General features: G+C 43.6%; 1 protein-coding gene across 1 annotated transcript in view; it reads right to left on the bottom strand.

The window, feature by feature from the left end:
- LOC124613117 overlaps positions 1-22,626 on the bottom strand; it is a 319,714-nt gene that overhangs the window by 107,976 nt on the left and 189,112 nt on the right. The window contains exon 3 of the mRNA XM_047141728.1: positions 20,153-20,473. Within this exon, the coding sequence (XP_046997684.1) occupies positions 20,153-20,473 (321 nt within the window). The remainder of the gene's footprint in view (positions 1-20,152; positions 20,474-22,626) is intronic.

Here is a 22,626-nt window from a genome sequence, read left to right on the forward strand (position 1 = left end):
TCGTCACAATACGCCAGTCACTATTCTTGATGAACTGTGGTATCGTGTTGAAGCTGCATGGGCAGCTGTACCTGTACACGCCATCCAAGCTCTGTTTGACTCAATGCCCAGGCGTATCAAGGCCGCTATTACTGCCAGAGGTGGCTGTTCTGGGTACTGATTTCTTGGGATCTATGCACCCAAATTGCGTGAAAATGTAATCACATTTGGGTTCTAGTATAATATATTTGTGCAATGAATACCCGTTTATCATCTGCATTGCTTCTTGGTGTAGCAATTTTAATGGCCAGTAGTGTAATCTGGAAGGTATACACTGACGGGAAAAAATCATAACACCAAGAAGAAGTTGCGCAACATAAACGAAATTTGGTAGGCGTGTTTCGGTTTTTGAAAGATGATGTCTGTTCAGATTTCTCGCCAGTCGCATAACAAAGGCGCTAGTAGCGCCACTATGAGGATGCAGATCAGATTCTCTTTCAACACACTCTTTAACGGTAGTGAGAGTTAGTTACCTTTGAGACTGGAGGTGGTAAGCTGATGTCAGTCTAGAATGCCTTTAAAGTGACAAAACACCATTATCAGTACTTCACTGAATTTGAACGAGTTTGTGTAATAGGGTTTCGAGTTGTTGGATATTCCTCCTTCGATACTGCAGACAGACTTGCCAGGAATGTGAACACTGTACATGATCGCTGGTAGCTATCGTCACGAGAAAGAACAACCGGAAGAAGACCAGTCTCCGGAGGGCCATGTGGCACTATCGAGGGGGAAGACCATCGTGTTCGGCGTATGGCTCTGTCGCATCATACTGTATCTGCAGCAGCAATCTGAGCCGCATTTAGCACCACAGTGACATAACGAACCGTTACAAATTGCTTACTTCAAGGACAGCTCCGAGCCATGACCCCTGTAGCGCGCAATCTACTCACCTCGAACCACCGCCTTTTGCGACTTCAGTGGTGTCGAGCGAAAGCCCACTGGAGGGCAGGGCGGACGTCTGTTGTCTTTTCTGATGAAAGGTGGTTCTGTATCGGGGCCAGTGTGGCCGTGTGTTGTTTAGAAAGAGGCCAGTTGATGGCCTGGAACCAATGCGTCTGCGTGCTAGACGCACTGGATCTACATCTGGAGCTACGGTCTAGGGTGCGGTTTCATGTGGCACCAGGAGCACTCTCGTGGTTATCCCACGCACCCTGACTGCAAATTTGTACGACAATCTGGTGATTCGACCTGTTGTGCTGTCATTCATGAACAGAACTTCCGAGGGTGTTTTCCAACATGGTAACGCTTGCCCATATACCTCTGTTGTAAGACTACATGCTCTAGAGAGTGTCGACATGTTGCCTTTGCGATTTCAATCACCAGATCTGTCTCCAGTCGAGAATATGTGACGTCATCGGACGACAACTCCAGCGTCATCCACAAACAGCAATAACCGTCCATGTATTGACCGATCAAGTGCAACAGGCATGGCACTGTATCCCACAAGCACATATCCGGCACAGCAGAATACATGTACATTTGCATGCCTGCATTCAACATTTTGGTCGTTACACCGTTTATTAAAGTAAAGTGTTCACATTTGTAATGGTTTATCTAGCACTTACATTAGTCTGTGATCTTGCAATGTTAATCACTTAAATATGCTACCTTCATAAATGTATTCCCGAAATTTCATTACTCTACATTAATTGTTCTTTGCTGTTGCGATGTTCTTCCGTCAGGGTAGTTGCTTATCTAGTGTCATATGTACCTCGCCTAGAGAGTTTCATAAGAAAGTGGTTATGGGGAATCTAACACAGGACTTCAGTCTAAGTTGGTTCAAATGGCTCTGAGCACTATGGGACTTAACATCTGAGGTCATCAGTCCCCTAGAACTTAGAACTACGTAAACCTAACTAACCTAAGCACACCACACACATCCATGCCCGAGTAAGGATTCGAACCTGCGACCGTAGTGGTCGCGCGGTTCCAGACTGAAGCGCCTAGAACTGCTCGGCCACACTGGCCGGTAGTCGCAGTTGCCAGTCACGTGAACTGCGCTGAATTTTATGTAGAGGACTTCTAATTCCGTGCTGTTTTCTGAGGATCGGTACAATGTCCCCCTTTCTTTACATCGTCTTACACCTTCACAGCTTCCTTGCCGTTTTTTCTCTCTCAACCCTCTTCTTCTCTCGTCGTCTCTTCTCCTGTCACTCTTTCACTTTAGTCTTGTGGGCGCTTCGACGGATATTCTCGAGCCCTCGCTGCACGCTCCAGAACACTTATTAAAGTCCAGTCTTTGATGTCACACTTTGACGTGGCATCTACGTCTGGGTCAGGAGACAGAGTCTTTGATGTTACTTTGTTGTAGTTTCTCCTTTCAGGGAAGGCGTGCTCGAAGGATCTCGTTTATTTCACCGCAAAGTGCGACAGCGAAAGCTGAGTTACCGCATATTATGCTAGACGGCAGTCCTCTTTCACCGGCCCCTTTCGGTTAGATGTAAGTCAGGTATTCATTTATTTATTTTACTATCACATCACTACACAGGCGGACCTGTGCTATACATAACCAGCATAGTGAGGTTCATATATGCACAACTCACGTTTCTAGCTGCCACTCTCAACACTGTCGGTTGGCGTTACTTCATCAAACATTCTGCAAAGATTCGCGATTTAATCCAATGCACTGGTTCACACAACAATGGTCAGGAACTGTTCGCCGCCACATTTCCTCCTCTTGCCAAGCAAACACTTACGACGGAATACATTATACCTCAAGGATCTGAACTGGCTACCGCGAGATGGTGTACCGCACTAGTATGCGTAAAGTACCTTAGCTACGAAGACACGCAGATGTGTTGGGGAGCCGTGTTGGTCCACCGCCAATCAACATTCAGCAATGCGCATCTCTCTCGAGAGATTCCTTCAGTTGCGTCGTGTGAACGCAGTGTCCCACCGTATACACAAACATTCATGGGTTTCTTATCTAATAAGAACAAGACTGTTAGCAGATGATGCAGTTGTCTCCAACACAGTAGGAACGCTGGAAGGCAGTATCTACTTGCAGAATGACCTGCAGGGAATTGATGAATGGTGCACGCTCTTGCAGTTGGCCCTGAACGTAAATATACGTTAGATATTGCGCACACATAAGAAAAGAAACCCACTGTTGAACAACTACAATTTTGATGAGGAACTGCTGGACACAGTATCTATCGTAAAATAACTAGGAGCAACTATCCAGGGCGACCTTAAATGGAATGACCACATAAAACAAACAGCAGGAGAAGAGATGCCAGACTGAGATCCTCAGGAAGGTTCTGAAGGAAATGTAAGTCATCCACGAAGAAAGTTTCTTATACTGCGTTTTTTCGACCGATTCTTGAATATTAAAAAATGGTTCTGAGCACTATGGGGCTTAACATCTGAGGTCATCAGTCCCCTAGAACTTAGAACTACTTAAACCTAACTAACATAAGTACATCACAGACATCCATGCCCGAGGCAGTATTCGAACCTGCGACCGTAGCAGTCACGCGGTTCCGGACTGAAGCGCCTAGAACCGCTCGGCTACCGCGGCCGGCTATTGAATATTGTTGAACAGTGTGGGATCTTTAGCAGGTAGGACTGATAGGAGTAGAGAAGATTCAAAGAAGAGGTGCGCATTTCGTCACGGGATAATTTAGTCGGCGCGAGAGCATTGCCGACAGTTCAACATACTCCATTGGCAGACGTTTCAAGAAACGCTTTGAACATTGAGGAGGGGTTTACTATTGAAATTTCGAGAGAGCACTTTCCGTGAAGAGTCGGACAACGTATTACTTCCTGCCACACACATCTTGCTTGAAGGCCACGAGGAGAAAATTCGAGCAATACAGAGCGTTACTGACGATCATTCTTCCACGCTCCATTTGCGAGTGTAACAGCGTAGGGGGTATCAGTTAGGGGTACCAGAAGTACCGTTTGCCACACGCCATTACATGGCTTGCGTAGTGTAATGTAGATGTAAAATGGAAAACTGGAATAATGTGCCAAACATACAAGAAACTCCAAATAAGCAATTGAAAAATACACAGGCATAAATTTATCGAATACAGCCTACATGATATTTTCATATGAGCTACACGATGTGGTGTACTGAGATATCACACAAGAAGAGTTTGTGACAGTTGGTACCAGAAAAACTGTGAACGACCGTCGGCAGCAGAAATATCGCTGCGCGCAAACCAATCACGCTGCATGCGAGAATCACGTATCCTGGTGCAGCAGCGCCATCAGGAAAAGAGACGCGCGCTTAAGTACCGTGCACGAGCAGTAGTTGTCAGATGCAAGTTGTAAGTCAGTCCGAGTCTTGACGGGCAGTTCCTGTAGAACGTTCATCGTGTCTACAAGTCTTTAAAACGTCGCGCGAGATAGAAACAGTGTCTGATAGATCTGATAGACAGTGGATAGTCTTCAGAAGATCTTCAGTAGGAACAGAACAGTGAATAGAATTATCGTGTATGGACAGAGACGACCTGCAGAGAGATTTAACTGAGTACTGTTAGACTGGAACTGTTCTTCCAATAGTACATCGAGACAGAAGATAAGTTTTCTTTCGACTTTTGTTCAGAGAACATTATTTAGTTTTTGTTCAGTCCCTGTGGCTGTGGTGATCACTGTGTCCAGATGGCGTAGTGGTTAGCGCATCTGCCTAGTAAGCAGGAGACAGATGGGCTAAATCTGCGTTCTGTAACTGCTGTAACCACCGTTACCAAATCTAAGTAATATATTTTACTATGACGAATTCTGTGCTACTTTCACAGTGTATGTTTGTCTGATTCGCTAAAATCCACGCATCAATGTACCAGGATACCTTTATTAGTCTTTATGAGCGGCAGCCCCTGATTCACAACAAACGAAGGGATAAACAAAAGTGCGCTCAAAATATACTCGGAGAATAATAATCTGGTTTCTGGCCAAATACAGGCACTTCCGATCAGTCAGTTGTTTCTTATGAACAGACATAAATTTGTTCTCTTATGTTACTGCAAACTGAAACAAGAAGGTTTTCTGCAAACGATTGCTCTCTATGATCGACGATTGTTTGTTTAATAAGACATTGTTTCAGAATTGTATTGCAATAGCTAATACGTGGCGAGTTTTTCCAGATTATACTGCGTTTCAGCAAAGGAAGGAAAATTAAAACTAGCAACAAGAGAAACATAGCCACTACTCATAATTCACGATGCGCCTTCAAATGAGAAAAACTTAATAATTTAGACAGAAATAAATCGCCAATTCTGTTGCAATTTTGGCAGAAGGCCATAACCCATCACATTTTTAGTAGTGAACGACAGGAATGGAAACTTATCAAAGGACTTTCTCCCGCTTCTTCTACTGAGAAATATGAAAATGAGAAACAAATAATATATAATCTTTTTGTTTCTATCACAGTTCACAGGAAAATGGCGAATCTTCTTCACCTTAACATTGTCTTTTCATATATTGAAGATAGATTATATATATTTATAATCTGTTTTAAGCTTAGTGGCCGCTACGGTCACAGCCTCGAGCATGGATGTGTATGACCTCCTTAGGTTAGGTAGGTTTAAGTAGTTCTAAGTTCTAGGGGACTGATAACCTCAGAAGGTAAGTCTCATAGTGCTCAGAGCCCTTTTTTAAGCTTAGTGAATTGTCTCAAGTGGCTTATGAAGTAATGACAATTATGTTTTCACAACCTTGTCATCCATAGATACTTTGCTGCAGAGTAAACCTCTTTCGTAACTCTGAAGCTGTGAACACTCTGACGGCTTGCAGGATCTTGTCAGCTGTTAGTCAAAGTTAATCTCACTTCCCCATAAACCATGGACATTGCCGTTGGTGGGGAGGCTTGCGTGCCTCAGCGATACAGATGGCCGTACCGTAGGTGCAACCACAACGGAGGGGTATCTGTTGAGCGGCCAGACAAACGTGTGGTTCCTGAAGAGGGGCAGCAGCCTTTTCAGTAGGTGTAGCGGCAACAGTCTGGATGATTGACTGACCTGGCCTTGCAACATTAACCAAAACGTCCTTGCTGTGCTGGTACTGCGAACGGCTGAAAGCAAGGGGAAACTACGGCCGTAATTTTTCCAGAGGGCATGCAGCTTTACTGTATGGATAAATGATGATGGCGTACTCTTGGATAAAATATTCCGGAGGTAAAATAGTCCCCCATTCGGATCTCCGGGCGGGGACTACTCAAGAGGACGTCGTTATCAGGAAAAAGAAAACTGGCGTTCTACGGATCGGAGCGTGGAACGTCAGATCCCTTAACCGGGCAGGTAGATTAGAAAATTTAAAAAGGGAAATGGATAGATTAAAGTTAGATATAGTAGGAATTAGCGAAGTTCGGTGGCAGGAGGAACAAGACTTTTGGTCAGGTGAATACAGGGTTTTAAACACAAAATCAAATAGGGGTAATGCAGGAGTTGGATTAATAATGAACAGAAAAATAGGTTTTCGGGTAAGCTACTACAAACAGCATAGTGAACGCATTATTGTGGCCAAGATAGACACGAAGCCCACGCCTACTACAGTAGTAGAAGTTTATATGCCAACTAGCTCTGCAGATGATGAAGAAATTGAAGAAATGTATGATGAGATAAAAGAAATTATTCAGGTAGTGAAGGGAGACGAAAATTTAATAGTCATGGGTGACTGGAATTCGAGAGTAGGAAAAGGGAGAGAAGGAAACATAGTAGGTGAAAATGGATTGGAGCTTAGAAATAAAAGAGGAAGTCGCCTGGTAGAGTTTTGCACAGAGCATAACTTAATCATAGTTAACACTTGGTTCAAGAATCATGAAAGAAGGTTATATACATGGAAGAATCCTGAAGATACAAGAAGGTATCAGATAGATTATATAATGGTAAGACAGAGATTTAGGAACCAGGTTTTAAATTGTAAGACATTTCCAGGGGCAGATGTGGACTCTGATCATAATCTATTGGTTATGGACTGTAGATTAAAACTGAAGAAACTGCAAAAAGGTGGGAATTTAAGGAGTTGGGACCTGGATAAACTGAAAGAACCAGAGGTTGTACAGAGCTTCAGGGAGAGCATAAGGGAACAATTGACAGGAATGGGGGAAAGAAGTACAGTAGAAGAAAAATGGGTAGCTCTGAGGGATGAAGTAGTGAAGGCAGCAGAGGATCAAATAGGTAGACGAGAGGTAGTAGAACTCCTTGGGTAACAGAAGAAATGTTGAATTTAATTGATGAAAGGAGAAAATATAAAAATGCAGTAAATGAAGCAGGCAAAAAGGAATACAGACGTCTCAAAAATGAGAATGACAGGAAGTGCAAAATGGCTAAGCAGGGATGGCTAGAGGACAAATGTAAGGATGTAGAGGCTTATCTCACGAGGGGGAAGATAGATACTGCCTACAGGAAAATTAAAAAGACCTTTGGAGAAAAGAGAACCACTTGTATGAATATCAAGAGCTGAGATGGAAACCCAGTTCTAACCAAAGAAGGGAAAGGAGAAAGGTGGAAGGAGTATATAGAGTATCTATACAAGGGCGATGTACTTGAGGACAATATTATGGAAATGGAAGAGGATGTAGATGAAGATGAAATGGGAGATACGATACTGCGTGAAGAGTTTGACAGAGCACTGAAAGACCTGAGTCGAAACAAGGCCCCGGGAGTAGACAACATTCCATTAGAACTACTGACGGCCTTGGGAGAGCCAGTCTTGACAAAACTCTATCATCTGGTGAGCAAGATGTATGAGACAGGCGAAACACCCTCAGACTTCCAGAAGAATATAATAATTCCAATCCCAAAGAAAGCAGGTGTTGACTGATGTGAAAATTACTGAACTATTAGTTTAATAAGCCACAGCTGCAAAATACTAACGCGAATTCTTTACAGACGAATGGAAAAACTGGTGGAAGCCGACCTCGGGGAAGATCAGTTTGGATTCCGTAGAAATGTTGGAACACGTGAGGCAATACTGACCTTACGACTTATCTTAGAAGAAAGATTAAGAAAAGGCAAACCTACATTTCTAGCATTTGTAGACTTAGAGAAAGCTTTTGACAATGTTGACTGGAATACTCTCTTTCAAATTCTAAAGGTGGCAGGGGTAAAATACAGGGAGCGAAGGCTATTTACAATTTGTAACGAAACCAGATGGCAGTTATAAGAGTCGAGGGGTATGAAAGGGAGGCATTGGTTGGGAAGGGAGTGAGACAGGGTTGTAGCCTCTCCCCGATGTTATTCAATCTATATATTGAGCAAGCAGTAAAGGAAACAAAAGAAAAATTCGGAGTAGGTATTAAAATCCATGGAGAAGAAATAAAAACTTTGAGGTTCGCCGATTACATTGTAATTCTATCAGAGACAGCAAAAGACTTGGAAGAGCAGCTGAACGGAATGGACAGTGTTTTGAAAGGAGGATATAAGATGAACATCAATAAAAGCAAAACGAGGATAAAGGAATGTGGTCGAATTAAGTCGGGTGATGCTGAGGGAATTAGATTAGAAAATGGGATACTTAAAGTAGTAAAGGAGTTTTGCTATTTGTTGAGCAAAATAACTGATGATGGTCGAAGTAGAGAGGATATAAAATGTAGACTGGCAATGGCAAGGAAAGCGTTTCTGAAGAAGAGAAATTTGTTAACATCGAGTATAGATTGAAGTGTCAGGAAGTCGCTTCTGAAAGTATTTGTATGTAGTGTAGCCATGTATGTAAGTGAAACATGGACGAAAAATAGTTTGGACAAGAAGAGAATAGAAGCTTTCGAAATGTGGTGCTACAGAAGAATGCTGAAGATCAGATGGGTAGGTCATATAACTAATGAGGAGGTATTGAATAGGATTGAGGAGAAGAGAAGTTTGTGGCACAACTTAACTAGAAGAAGGGATCGGTTGGTAGGACATGTTCTGAGGCATCAAGGGATCACCAATTTAGTATTGGAGGGCAGCGTGGAGGGTAAAAATCGTAGAGGGAGACCAAGAGATGATTACACTATGCAGATTCAGAAGGATGTGGGTTGCTGTAAGTGCTGGGAGATGAAAATGCTTGAACAGGTTAGGGTAGCATGGAGAGCTGCATCAAACCAGTCTCAGGACTGAAGACCAGAACAATAACAACAACAACAACATGATGTACAAGATATTTGTGGTAAGATTATTCACTCGCTCACTCTGTACAGGATAAGAACGGAAAAATGGTATCTTATTTCCTCTAGTTTTTCATATGCCAAATAGAACTGAGGTGCAGAAAGAAAATCCTGTGGTAAGTTTCATTCATAGCTGTTCAAAATTGAAGATTCATTAGGTTACGGGATTCCCCTGAAATTGGAACATAATTGGCGATTTCTTTTCATCTGAGTTGCTAAACATTTTTCTTCAGAGAAGTGTAATCGGTGAAGAGTTCTGAGTGACGGCTTTCTTTCTGTTCTTACACTTAGTTAGCTAGTGAAAAACGGGCTGTAATTAAATTTTCTGTTTTTGGTCACAAAGACGCGTTTGCACGTGGGGTACTCAGTTGTACGTAATTAGTGCTTCCAGTTCTAAACAATTACTCCAAATGAAATTATTTATCTACGAGTGTAATAACAGGCTTTCAACTGTTTCGTTGAGCTAGAGGCGAATCATCAGGGAGGCAATATTACAGTGCCGGTTTGATGAGAATGCCACGCTTTCTAAAAAGTCATGAGCGAAGGTCACGCGATTACAGGTGTTACTACCTGCTGAATCACCGATACAGATCTCAGAAGGTGATGATCTAATCTAAGTGATTCGCGGCATGCTAGAAGTTGCCTCTGCTTCTAAAACTATGTATTGTAAGCACTGCGTCAGGCTCTTTTTCCTGTAAAGAGTTAAACTTAATTTTTCACGCACTGTAACGGGAGGTTTAGATACTGTTGTCATTGCAGTATGTCGTACGATATCATATTTTCGGGTAACTCATCAAGCAAAGAAAAAATTTTCTGGGTCGAAATGCGTGAACTGTGAAACGTGTTCAAAAGCTTGTTCAAGTAAGCGTATATACAAATTACTGATTGTCAGTATATTTATTCCTTGAATAAATTTGTCTTCAGTAATACATCTTCTCAGTTCACGAAATCAACAACAAGAACAATCTACGTAGAGACAAACCAACCCATCTTGAGGCATAAAAGTGGTCACGTAAATAATAGCTTTGCAGCAATCATAAAACATTCTGTTACTTATAAAATATTATTTATGAGGAGCCCAAATAAGCCTAAATGATTTGTCGGTGGCCAACTACTACACTGATTAAATAGTTAGGAGAACCAGTTAACTATATCACATGACAGGAACACCGGCCAGGTGACCCATAGCTGAGACACTGGACTCGTATTCGAGTGGAGTGTGGTTCAGATCTCTGTTTGTCTTAAAGTTATTTGTGATTTCGCTAAATTGGCAAAGGCAAATAGTGGGACCGTTTCTTTGAAAGGGCATGGCTTATTTCCTTTATCCGCTTTCCCAATCAGTGCTTGGGCTTCGCCTCTAACGTCCTCGTCGACGACGGAAACATAAACCCTAACATTCATTCCTTTTTGGACAACACCAATGTTATGGAATACCTGACTTCCTGACCAATTCGGTGCAGTAATGTGTAAGTAAGTCTGAAGCATACTTTTATTTTGACGGTAATTGACTCCAGTGGACTCGGTATTATTTTATGGAGTTTAGTACGTAATCAATTAAATTATTATGCTAAGCATTTTTGTTAGAGTGTGCATGAGAAAATATATGAACTTTTTGACTCTTTCTCATCCTTGAGAACTACCTCAGAATCTGTGAAAGAAATATTAGCATAACTGTTCCTGGGTAAACGCCAGAAAATATTTTTTCCTCACTTTCTACATCTTCGAGGATTTCCTCTCTATGGTTCTACGGAACTAACACTGTAACCAATCTAACATTAACTGACAGAGCAGCAGAACCAAGTTCATACTGAAACAACGCAACTAAAATACAGGGAGTGTCGAATCGATTCAACCGATTTCACAAGACTACAAGGTATAACTTGTACAAGAATGATGGCAGATGCTGGAAGAAAATTTTAACTTACGCGTCGAGACTAAGAGTTTACCATTGTACTGGGTGATTCAAAAAGAATACCACAACTTTAGGAATTTAAAACTCTGCAACGACAAAAGGCAGAGCTAAGCACTATCTGTCGGCGAATTAAGGGAGCTATAAAGTTTCATTTAGTTGTACATTTGTTCGCTTGAGGCGCTGTTGACTAGGCGTCAGCGTCAGTTGATGCTAAGATGGCGACCGCTCAACAGAAAGCTTTTTGTGTTATTGAGTACGGCAGAAGTGAATCGACGACAGTTGTTCAGCGTGCATTTCGAACGAAGTATGGTGTTAAACCTCCTAATAGGTGGTGTATAAGGGAAAAGTTCTGGACGGCCGAGAACGAGTGATGAAAATGTAGCACGCATCCAGCAAGCATTTGTTCGCAGCCCAGGAAAATCGACTCGCAGAGCTAGCAGAGAGCTGCAAATTCCACAATCAACTGTATGGAGAGTCCTACGAAAAAGTTTAGTTATGAAACCTGAACGTCAACTACCCGAGGCGATGGATCGGCCGCCAGGATGCCCGTGACAGAGCACTTCATCACTGGCCTCCAAGAAGCCCTGATCTTACCCCCAGCGATTTTTTCTTATGGGTGTATGTTAAGGATATGGTGTTTCGGCCACCTCTCCCAGCCACCATTGATGATTTGAAACGAGAAATAACAGCAGCTATCCAAACTGTTACGCCTGATATGCTACAGAGAGTGTGGAACGAGTTGGAGTATCGGGTTGATATTGCTCGAGTGTCTGGAGAGGGCCATATTGAACATCTCTGAACTTGTTTTTGAGTGAAAAAAAACCTTTTTAAATACTCTTTGTAATGATGTATAACAGAAGGTTATATTACGTTTCTTTCATTAAATACACATTTTTAAAGTTGTGGTATTCTTTTGAATCACCCTGTATTTTACCGATACAGGTCTCCCTGATACAGCCAGATCGCTCGTTCATTACACAACTTCCGGAACACGCCGAGAAACTCATTTTTCAACAAGACGGAGCACCGCCGAACTGGCACCTGTATGTAATGTGAGAGGAATTGTTAACAATGATCTGTCAAAGCGATGGAATCACCGCATGGACCGTATGGAAAGCGTGCTGTGCAATTGGTCTCCAAGAACGCATTGCCTCAAAGTATGTCAACAGTTTTTGTTGGAGATTGCTTCCCTTTCAACAACAACATCAACAACAACAAAACGGGTGAACTGCGACGCAGTAGAGCAACAGCAGTGAACGCAGTGTTGCACAGTGAAATAGTAAATAAGTACAGGAATAAAACCTTGTTGATAATAAACGAAGATGTCTAAGTGGGGTGCGTCTGCGGCGACGATACGGTTACGTAACTTAAGGTCGGAGGGCCCGAAGTACAAATAAACTGTGAGCACGTTTCATCAACCTATGCGAGAGGGAAGGCAAGAACAACTGTTTCAGCACTTCAGGAACAGCTCGGAATAGACAGAACACGCTACTGTAACAAAGCTAAATGTAGTAACTTCATTTAGAGATGTCACAAGAAAACCTTTCAGGATGCAAACTTCTCATAAGGAACGTTTTGAAACGCTACAATTAAACACTAAACCAGACGAGACCGCTGACAGGCTCAGAAAACGAGAACATATTCGGTCACCAGTGGGTGATTGGGTGGAGGGGAGGGGGGAGAAATCCCATCATCGCCAGCTGTAAATCCTCTGCCCTCCTCAACCTGACTCTCAGAGTTTGGCCATTACATCTGCATTACGGATACCGCTGGAAGACCAGATATATTAAACTGCAGGATGCTCTGGTGAATTCAATGAGTGTCTACAAGCTAATGTCATTTTGGACTCCGCTGCTGCAGATCCACAGCTGTATGGCCGTGTACGGGACTTCTGATATGCAAGTCGCGTACCTGCCGGTCCCAGCTGTGACTGACTAAGGATGGGGGCCGGGCCGATCTTCCGTGGATGAAGAACCGATGTGCCCGTCTGCAAGCTGTTCAGTTTAGGTTCAAATGGCTCTGAGCACTATGGGACTTAACATCTGAGGTCATCAGTCCCCTAGAACTTAGAACTACTTAAACCTAACTGACCTAAGGACATCACACACATCGATGCCCGAGGCAGGATTCGAAACTGCGAACGTAGCGGTCGCCCGGTTCCAGACTGAAGCGCCTAGAACTGCTCGGTCACTATCAGCTTAGGTGGTTGGCGCCTGTGTCGCCGCTACCGGAACAGTACAAGTACCGCTTTATACACTGACGAGCCAAAGAAACTGGCACACCTGCCAAATACCGTGTACGGCTCCCGCGAGCAAGCAGAAGTGCCGCAACACCACGTGGCATGGACTCGATTAATGTCTGAAGTAGTGCTGGAGGGAACTGACACCATGAATACTTCAGAGCTGTCCATAAATCCTTAAGAGTACGAGGGGATAGAGATCTCTTCTGAACAGCACGTTGCAAGGCATCCCAGATATGCTCAACGGTGTTTATGTCTGGCGAGTTTGGTGGGCAGCAGAACTGTTTAAATTCAGAAGACTGTTCCTGGAGCAACTCTGCAGCGATTCTGGACGTGAGGGGTGTCGCATTGTCCTGCTGGAATTGCCCAAGTTCGTCGGAACGCAGATTGGACATGAATGGGTGCAGGTGACCAGACAGGATGCTTGCCAGCCAGGGTGGCCGAGCGGTTCTAGGCGCTACAGTCTGGAACTGCGCGACCGCTACGGTCGCAGGTTCGAATCCTGCCTCGGGCATGGGTGTGTGTGATGTCCTTAGGTTAGTTAGGTTTAAGTAGTTCTAAGTTCTAGGGGACTGATGACCTCAGAAGTTAAGTCCCATAGTACTCAGAGCCACTTAGACAGGATGCTTACGCACGTGTAACCTGTCAGAGGTATCAGGGGTCCCATATCACTCCAACTGTACATGTCCCACACCATTACAGAGCCTCCACAAACGTGAACAGTCCCTGCTGACATGCGAAGTCCATGGATTCATGAGATTGTCTCCATACCCGTACACGTCCATCCGCTCGATACAATTTGAAACGAGACTCGTCCGACCAGGCAACATGTTTTCAGTCACCAACAGCCCAGTGTCGGTGTTAACGGGCCCAGGCATGGCGTAAAGCTTTATGTCGTGCAGTCGTCAAGGGTACACGTGTGGGCCTTCGGCTCTGAAACCCCATATCGATGATGTTTCGTTGAATAGTTGACACCCTGACACTTGTTGATGGCCCTTCATCGAAATCTGCAGCAATTTGTGGAGTGGTCGTACTTCCGTCGTGTTGGACGATTCCCTTCAGTCATCGTTGGCCCCGTTCTTTCAGGATCTTTTCCCTGCCGCAACGATGTTGGAGATTTGAAATTCACGGTACACTCGTGAAATGGTCGTACGGGGAAATAACCACTTCTTCGCTACCTCGGAGATGCTGTGTTCCATCGTTCGTGTGCCGACTATAACACCACATTCAAATTCACTTAAGTCTTGATAACCTGCCATTGTAGCAGCAGTAAACGATCTAACAACTGCGCCAGACTGGCTGTCTTATATAGGCGTTGGCGACCTCAGCGCCGTATTCTGCCTGTTTACATATCTCTGTATTTGATTACGCATGACTATACCAGTTTCTTTGGGGCTTCGGTGTAATATGCTGGGACCGCTACTCGGGCTGTTATTGGTGTTGTTGCTGTGTCTTGGGCCTGCACGCCGCATCGATAGGCGACGACATGGGCATGCAGATATTTGTCCAAGTGCAACTTCACCCATCGAGAGCGCTAAGACTCTGACGGTCGTCCAGAGCCACACCAAACTGCAGGGACGCTTCCTCCTGCGACGGGGCAGCAGTACTGGCCATGGGCAACGTCAGGACACGTTCTCAGCAAGTTCCTCGCCGGTCACTGACGTGCCACCTCGAGCTTTCATGCAGCGCAGACTCGGCACGGTCGTTGCTAGGCAGCGACGGGAAGAAGACGCAGTGATTGCAAACACTCGCCAATAAATAACTGGTAACTGAATGATGTTTCATTATCTCCAGACGCTCTACAGGATCATTCACCCTTGTTCTCCACTCGACCTCCTGATAACAAAGCGACACCGACTCGGGTCGTAACATCAGTAGCTCTAAAATAGGCTATCGGAACTTGAGACGAGTTCGACGATCGTGTCTATGTTTCTTGTGCGCCCGATGGACGGGACATTGAATAATTGTGAAAGGTCATTGAAAACTTTGCCTCTAACCGAAATTGTGAAAAGCGTAGCATATTTGTGTGTGCGTGCATATAGAAGATATACCCTTGTGAAATCAGTTGGATCTTTTGAAAACAATAGCAGAGGACTGTTTTGTATTATTACTTATTTCCAACGAGCCAAAATGAACTATCTCTGACATTAAACTCTGCTAAATGGGAGTAACTCCGAGAATATGGACTTTGGGATGTTATGTCAAACCACACAAATGATAATTTTCACTTATTCGCGTTTAGAATATATAGACGAACAAATAGTATAGAAAATATGTTGCACTGTTATCGGAGGAGAATCCGGAGAATGTGACAGATTAAAACTTAGTTCTTGGCCACGGAACGTCTTCGGATAGCTCAGTGCGTAGAATATTATCTTTCGCCGCACAATAAATTCAGGAGTCCACTAATACGTAAATCAGAAGCTGAATTCGTTCCCAACTACTTCAGCGACCCTAGCTAAAAGAATTACTTTGCATGTGGTGATTTTCATGTCCCAATCTCTGAAATTTGAGCACTACTCTTCAAGTGGAGATATATTTGTATGGAGTTGTTGTGGGTTTTTGGAATTTTATATGGCGACAAATCCTCAAGATCTTTGATACAGCCCTATAGGTTTATGTGCTGCACATCACTTTTGTTGAAGGTATCGTATCTCGGATAAAAGAAATCAAAGCCATACAGCAGTACCCAAGGACGGATCGCATATCCCCATAAGGTGGGAAATTAATCGAAAAGTTGAAAGGTCTCTGTTGGATTCCTTTCATGTTAATTTTTTAAAACTGTTGTCATTTACGGCATACATTCCACTTCTAAATTTATTGTGGTGTTTCTAACTATCTGGGAGGAGACTGAGTGGTGGAACGTGTTACTTTTACACATAATCAAGAACGATCTGTCACACTACTACACTTTAAAACACAGTTTATATGTAATTCATGTCACACAGTCTCATACGGAACCTACATCCACTATCTTTTATATACTGTATATGATAAGATACTGTCATCGCCGTTCCTTTCTGTGTGAAAGGATGAATGAGCAAATGTATTTCTAGTTGCATGCTTGATTGTAGCAGACAAGCCTGTCTGCTAGAGAACAGTAGGACCATCGTCGGAACAGGTAGCTACGCTTTCTAAAAGCAAAGAGGTTTCTATTCTTAGTATGGTCCTGTCATGTTGGTATAGGAAGCTGCTTCTCTGGTCACTTCCGTTTTGTATCTGGAAGCACCCTTTGTAGGGGCTCACGGCAGCCTGTCCGCGGCGAGCGTCTGAAGTCGTAAGATCTCCGTCTAAGGGCGTCTCTGCTAAGTCCGTAGGACAATGGATTTCTTAAGTTCAGCCTTATTGAAAATTTAATCACCTTTATTTCAGGTTTAGATGTAAAATATCTAATGTTATCTTAAATTGCAACGCAGTGTAATTCGAGTGTGAAGTTCAGAATATCTTCCAGTAGTTGCTTTGTCACTACTTTGTGATTAAAGTGGAACCACGTGTGGATGATCCGTAACTCTAAGATCATCACTCTTAAATGCGAATGTGCGTGAGATTATAAAGTCTCGTCTTGACAATATTTTTCAATATAGCAACTGTTCTTTATGTTCAACCCACGTGGGGTGTACTTTGTGAGGCCAGTACCACGTGCGTGTACGGTTGTTTGACCCATCAGGTTAATAGTAAGACGATAGTAACCAGTTCGAGGTTTTTCTTTTGTAATTTGTGTTTCGATGTAATTTATTTTAATTATCAAAATTATTGTGGAGTTACACTCTTTGTGTAAACAAAGTTTACCACGTGAAGCATGTAGTGTAATCATCAAAGTAGCCCTCAGCTATTCTTTTCTTGAAGATTTCACAGACAGTTAGTATGAATTTAGTATACCAATGTGTGGTAATTTCATGACGGACAGGATTGCGCTACGAACGTAACTTCTTTGGGTGAAAATTGAATCGGTTGGTTGTGGCTAATTTACTCTTGCATATGTTTCAACGTTCTTCGTGTGTTATTTTATGAATGCAGTGTTGTATGCAGTCTCCCAATCTTGGCTCCATATTTGATGTGCTCCATAAGATTACAAACTCACATTTTCACAATCCTAAATAAGGCACCAGTTTAGTTATGAATAAAGTTGAGTATGCCGAAATTTTAACGGAACAATGATCAATGTTAAAATAAATGTCCAAATATAAACTGGTTTATTTCTTTTTATTTAAATTGTCTTTATATATATATATATATATATATATATATATATATATATATATATATATATATTACCGGTTATCGTAAGATGACTACTAAAAGATTATAATTAATGTTAGTCTGGTTGGGAGTTTGGTAAGCTAGACTGGATACCTGGTGAAACAGTTGCTCAGTAATGCAAGGTTAACTTCCCCAGGTAGCTAACAGCTTTTAACCCGCTTTTATTGTCTTGAATATCAGCACCGCTTTCAGAACAAATTAATGCATCAACATTACAAAGTTGACATTTCAAATACAGTTGTGCTAACTAGGGCGACCTTGTGTACATAAGTCAATGACGCCTCTTAACGACATATTCACAATTATTTTGCAAGTGGCTCATTTGCGGACCCAAATGTGCTGGGACGAGGATGTTTCTACTATCGTGCATTTTGACTCGTATCCGTCCTATTAATTACGATACACGTTGTATTTAGAGTTTGTGCTCACGGACGATTAAAGTAACTCGATGGTTGGTACTAGCCCTTCGGTGGTCGGTAGTAATTCGTTTTTCTGTCATACGGAGTTTGTGGCTATACTGAACCGGAGCAGAACCCCGTCGAGTGGGAGCTGTCACAGTAACGCCGTTCAGTGACTCACATTTACTTATGAAAGAGGACAGACATCAGGACGAATACTAACTCAACAAATCTATTGTACTTTTAGTTACAGTTCGCTCTCAGCATTGTATAGTCTAAAACATAGAAAATTGTAAATTACAGGTTATCATACGTTTTCAATGACGCATCTGTAAGTCAACTTCCCGTGCTCGACAAATAATGCCGTTTCACAATGATCATTAACAGTTATGAAAAATTAAGTAGTTCTCTAAGAAGCTAAGATGGTACACTATTACTCGTAAAAATAAAAGACGTATATTAATCAAATAATTTCTCCAAAAATGACAGAGAACCGTTAAAGTATTAGAAGGCATGTAAAATGAAAATTAATTGTTTTCTTTTTTCCATTTGAAACAAACAACGTCTAATAGGAGTGGATTTCACAAAGTAAGTTACACATTATTATGACTGTGTAAGTAACTTTTATTGAATACTACACTACATTACAAAGGACACAGATTTTTCTACGTGGTCGCCAAGTCTACGCACACAGCAGTCGGAAAGTTTCACCAATCGTTCAGTTCCTCGACGACAGAAATCTGCTCCTCGGTAATGGAGCAGTTCTAGAACCGATGTCAAAATGTTTTCAAGTAATTGAAAAGCCACGATAGCTTCAATCCTTTATTAGATGACCGGTTTCAGCACTCTGAAGGTGCCATCATCAGATCTGTGAAGGTATAACATAACAGGTTTGAGGGAGGGCTTAGATGAGTTAACTATATACATTACAATTACTACAGAACCACATACCTGAAACGTGGATTAACATTTATAAAACCATATGGACATCATGGCATGGCATCAGGAATATGCACACATTGTACCTAAGTCGTGTTATGAACAGCTTTCTGTGTACATATTCCTGTCGTCCTTATATGAATAAAGGAAAGTTATAATATGCAGTTTTGTAAGACGCAAATGGATAATGGCTGTGCCTCAGATGCTTCTACTTTGTAATTGACGTACTTTATAGTGATTGTAGTATGTACAGGAAATGTATGCCCAAATGTGGGCTTCGCATGGGTATGTGACAAGCAGTTACAGTAAAGTTGTGTTTTAGTAGTAATGAGTGGTTGTACGGTGGGACTGTGTATGCGCTGCTTGGACAGCGCTATCTGGTGGCTGGTTGTGAACTGCTAGAATCACAGCAGGTAAGCCTGCGCGGAGTAGATCAGTGATGATACCGACCGGTGTTAGACGAGCAGTGGTAGTTTCATCTGCTGACTTCAGTTTTATATTTTATGGGAAGAACGACGATGAGAGCAGTTTTTTATTATTTTTTATTGTTTGTGACAATGATTTTATCAGATGGTCTGCCCCTTATGCCATGATGTCCATATCGTTTTATAAATGTTAATCCACGTTGCAGGTATGTGGTTCTGTAATAATTGTAATGTATATAGTTAACTCATGTAAGCCCTCCCTCAACCCTGTTAAGTTATACCTTCACAGATCTGATGGTGGCACCTTCAGTGTGCTGAAACCGGTCATCTAATAAACGATTGAAACGATCATAGCTTTTCAATTATTTTAAAAACGGAGTGATCGCCCCACGACACACCATGCTTTCACTGCAAAACGTTTCATAGCTGGAAAAACTCTTCCCCCCCCCCCCCCTCCCCTCCAACCAAAAAATGTCCTTTCAACTTGCCGAAATTGTGCTAATCGCAAGGTGCAAGATCTGGGCCTACCGATTAGCATCACTCACTCGTAGACATGTAAGGATGTCCGGGTTCATACACCAAGAAATCGAGAAACGTGGTTCATAGTGTGGTCATGGGAAGATAGCGTCTTCCACTGTGACGCATCTCCATATCAACAAAGGTTACTGCGCGGATTTAGTACGACCAACTGGCGGATACAGCCACCTCACCACTTTGACTTACGTGAGCGGTGAAGGATCGCAGGTGTATACCGTCAACAGTTCCCAAAGCGACCGGTGTGTTCTTTTAAGGTTGGTGAGTAATATTTTGCCCGTTGAGCCCAGTTGTGGAGGGAGAGCCTCACTGGCGTACCATGGCAACGGCGTTGTCGGCGGCGGAGCGGTAGTACTCGCGGTACCAGGCGCTGTTGTCGGCGACGAAGAAGGTCTCCGCGAGGGCGCCGGCGACGCGCTGCCGGAAGCGCTGGGGGCGGCGGCGCTTCATGGCGAGCGCGAGACCGTGCAGGCGCGCCAGCTGGCGCAGCGCAGCGCCGCAGTGCGCGGCGTCCAGGCCGCGGCGGCGGTCCGCCATGCGGAAGCCGCGCTCCGCCAGGTCCTCCAGCACCAGCAGGTCCCCCCGCGCCAGCAGGCAGCGCGCCACGCCGCGCCACGCGCCGCCGCCGCCCGCCTCACGCTGCAACAACACCAGCACCAGCACCGTCTGATGCTGCACCACTCAAAGCAGTTGTCGCCAAACACGCTAGAAACAAAGTGCATTCAAAACCGCTCCACGTGTCCTTATAGTCCTATCTACTGATCACAACATACACTACTGGCCATTAAAATTGCTACAGCAAGAAGAAATGCAGATGATAAACGGGTATTCATTGGAAAAATATATTATACTAGAAATTACATGTGATTACATTTTCACGCAACTAGGGTGCGTAGAACCTGAGAAATCAGTACCCAGAACAACCACCTCTGGCCGTAATAACGGCCTTAATACACCTGGGCATTGAGTCAAACAGAGCTTGGATGGCGTGTACAGGTACAGCTGCCCACGCAGCTTCAGTTCATCAAGAGTAGTGACTTGCGTATTGCGACGAGCCAGTTGCTCGGCCACCATTGACGAGACGTTAACAATTTGTGAGAGATCTGGAGAATGTACTGGCCAGGGCAGCAGTCAAACATTTTCTGTATCCAGAAATGCCGGTACAGGACCTGCAACATGCGGTCGTGCATTATCATGCTAAAATGTAGGGCTTCGCAGGGATCGAATGAAGGGTAGAGCCACGGGTCATAACACACCTGAAACGTAACGTCCACTGTTCAAAGTGCCGTCAATGCGAACAAGAGGTGACCGAGACGTGTAACCAATGGCACCCCATACCATCACGCCGGGTGATACGCCTGTATGGCTATGACGAATACACCCTTCCAATGTGCGTTCACCGTGATGTCGCCAAACACGGATACGACCATCATGATGCTGTAAACAGAACCTGGATTCATCCGGAAAAAAAGACGTTTTGCCATTCGTGCACCCAGGTCCGTCGTTGAGCACACCATCGCAGGCGCTCCTGTGTGTGATGCAGCGTCAAGGGTAACCGCAGCCATGGTCTCCGAGCTGATACTCCATGCTGCTGGAAACGTCGTCGAACTGTTACGTGCAGATGGTTGTTGTCTTGGAAACGTCCCCCTCTGTTGACTCAGGGATCGAGACGTGGCTGCACGATCCGTTCCAGCCATGCGAATAAGATGTCTGTCATCTCGACTGCTAGTGATACGAGGCCGTTAGGATCCAGCACGGCGTACCGTATTATCCTCCTGAACCCACCTATTCCATATTCTGCTAACAGTCACTGGATCTCGACCAACGTGAACAGCAATGTCGCGATACGACAAACCGGAATCGCGATAGGCTACAATCCGACCTTTATCAAAGTCGGAAACGTGATGGTACGCATTTCTCCTCCTTACACGAAGCATCACAACAACGTTTCACCAGGCAACGCCGGTCAACTGCTGTTGTGTATGAGAAATCGGTTGGAAACTTTCCTCATACAACACGTTGCAGGTGTCACCACCGGCGCCAACCTTGTGTGAATGCTCTGAAAAGCTGATCATTTGCATATAACAGCATTTTCTTCGTGTCGGCTAAATTTCGCGTCCGTAGCACGTCATCTTCGTGGTGTAGCAATTTTAATGGCCAGTAGTCTATATGGTCAGTAATGCTTATAAAATTATTTATCACATACAGCGCATGTTTCTGAGGCATATTGAGTCTCACCTTTACCTCCGTTAAAGATGTAGGCCGAAACAATGAATTAAAACTTTTATCAGCTCTGGGATTCTAACGCAGGTTCATGTTTACTAAGGCAAACGCGCTAGCACTTACGCCACATTCACACTGCAGCTACCACCGCTGCGTGGTCTACATTCGTGTGAGGAGGGAGACGTATTGTCTGTGCCAGCTATTCCAATGTGGAGTAATGGCTAGTGCATCTGCCTTAGCAAGCAGGAACCTGGTTCGAATCCCTGTGCTGAAAAAAATGTTGATTCATTGCTCTAACCTACATCATCATCGTAGATAAAGGTGAAACTGAGTATGACTTAGGGACATCAAGTGCATGTGATAAGTACCGGGCGATGCAGATAAATGTAGCCTGTGTAAGTACAAAGGAAATGCAGTAAAATTACAGAAATGAAGAACTGAAATAGTCGTACCATTTATTTACAATGAAAAATATAGTGAAAAAAGTTTATTGAATATATTGTTATATAACTGACCCCCCGCAACATCAGTACGCAGCTGTGCACGTCTAAACATACTCAGGTACACCC

The sequence above is a fragment of the Schistocerca americana genome, chromosome 4 (assembly GCF_021461395.2).
Source record: "Schistocerca americana isolate TAMUIC-IGC-003095 chromosome 4, iqSchAmer2.1, whole genome shotgun sequence".
Taxonomy (NCBI): domain Eukaryota; kingdom Metazoa; phylum Arthropoda; class Insecta; order Orthoptera; family Acrididae; genus Schistocerca; species Schistocerca americana.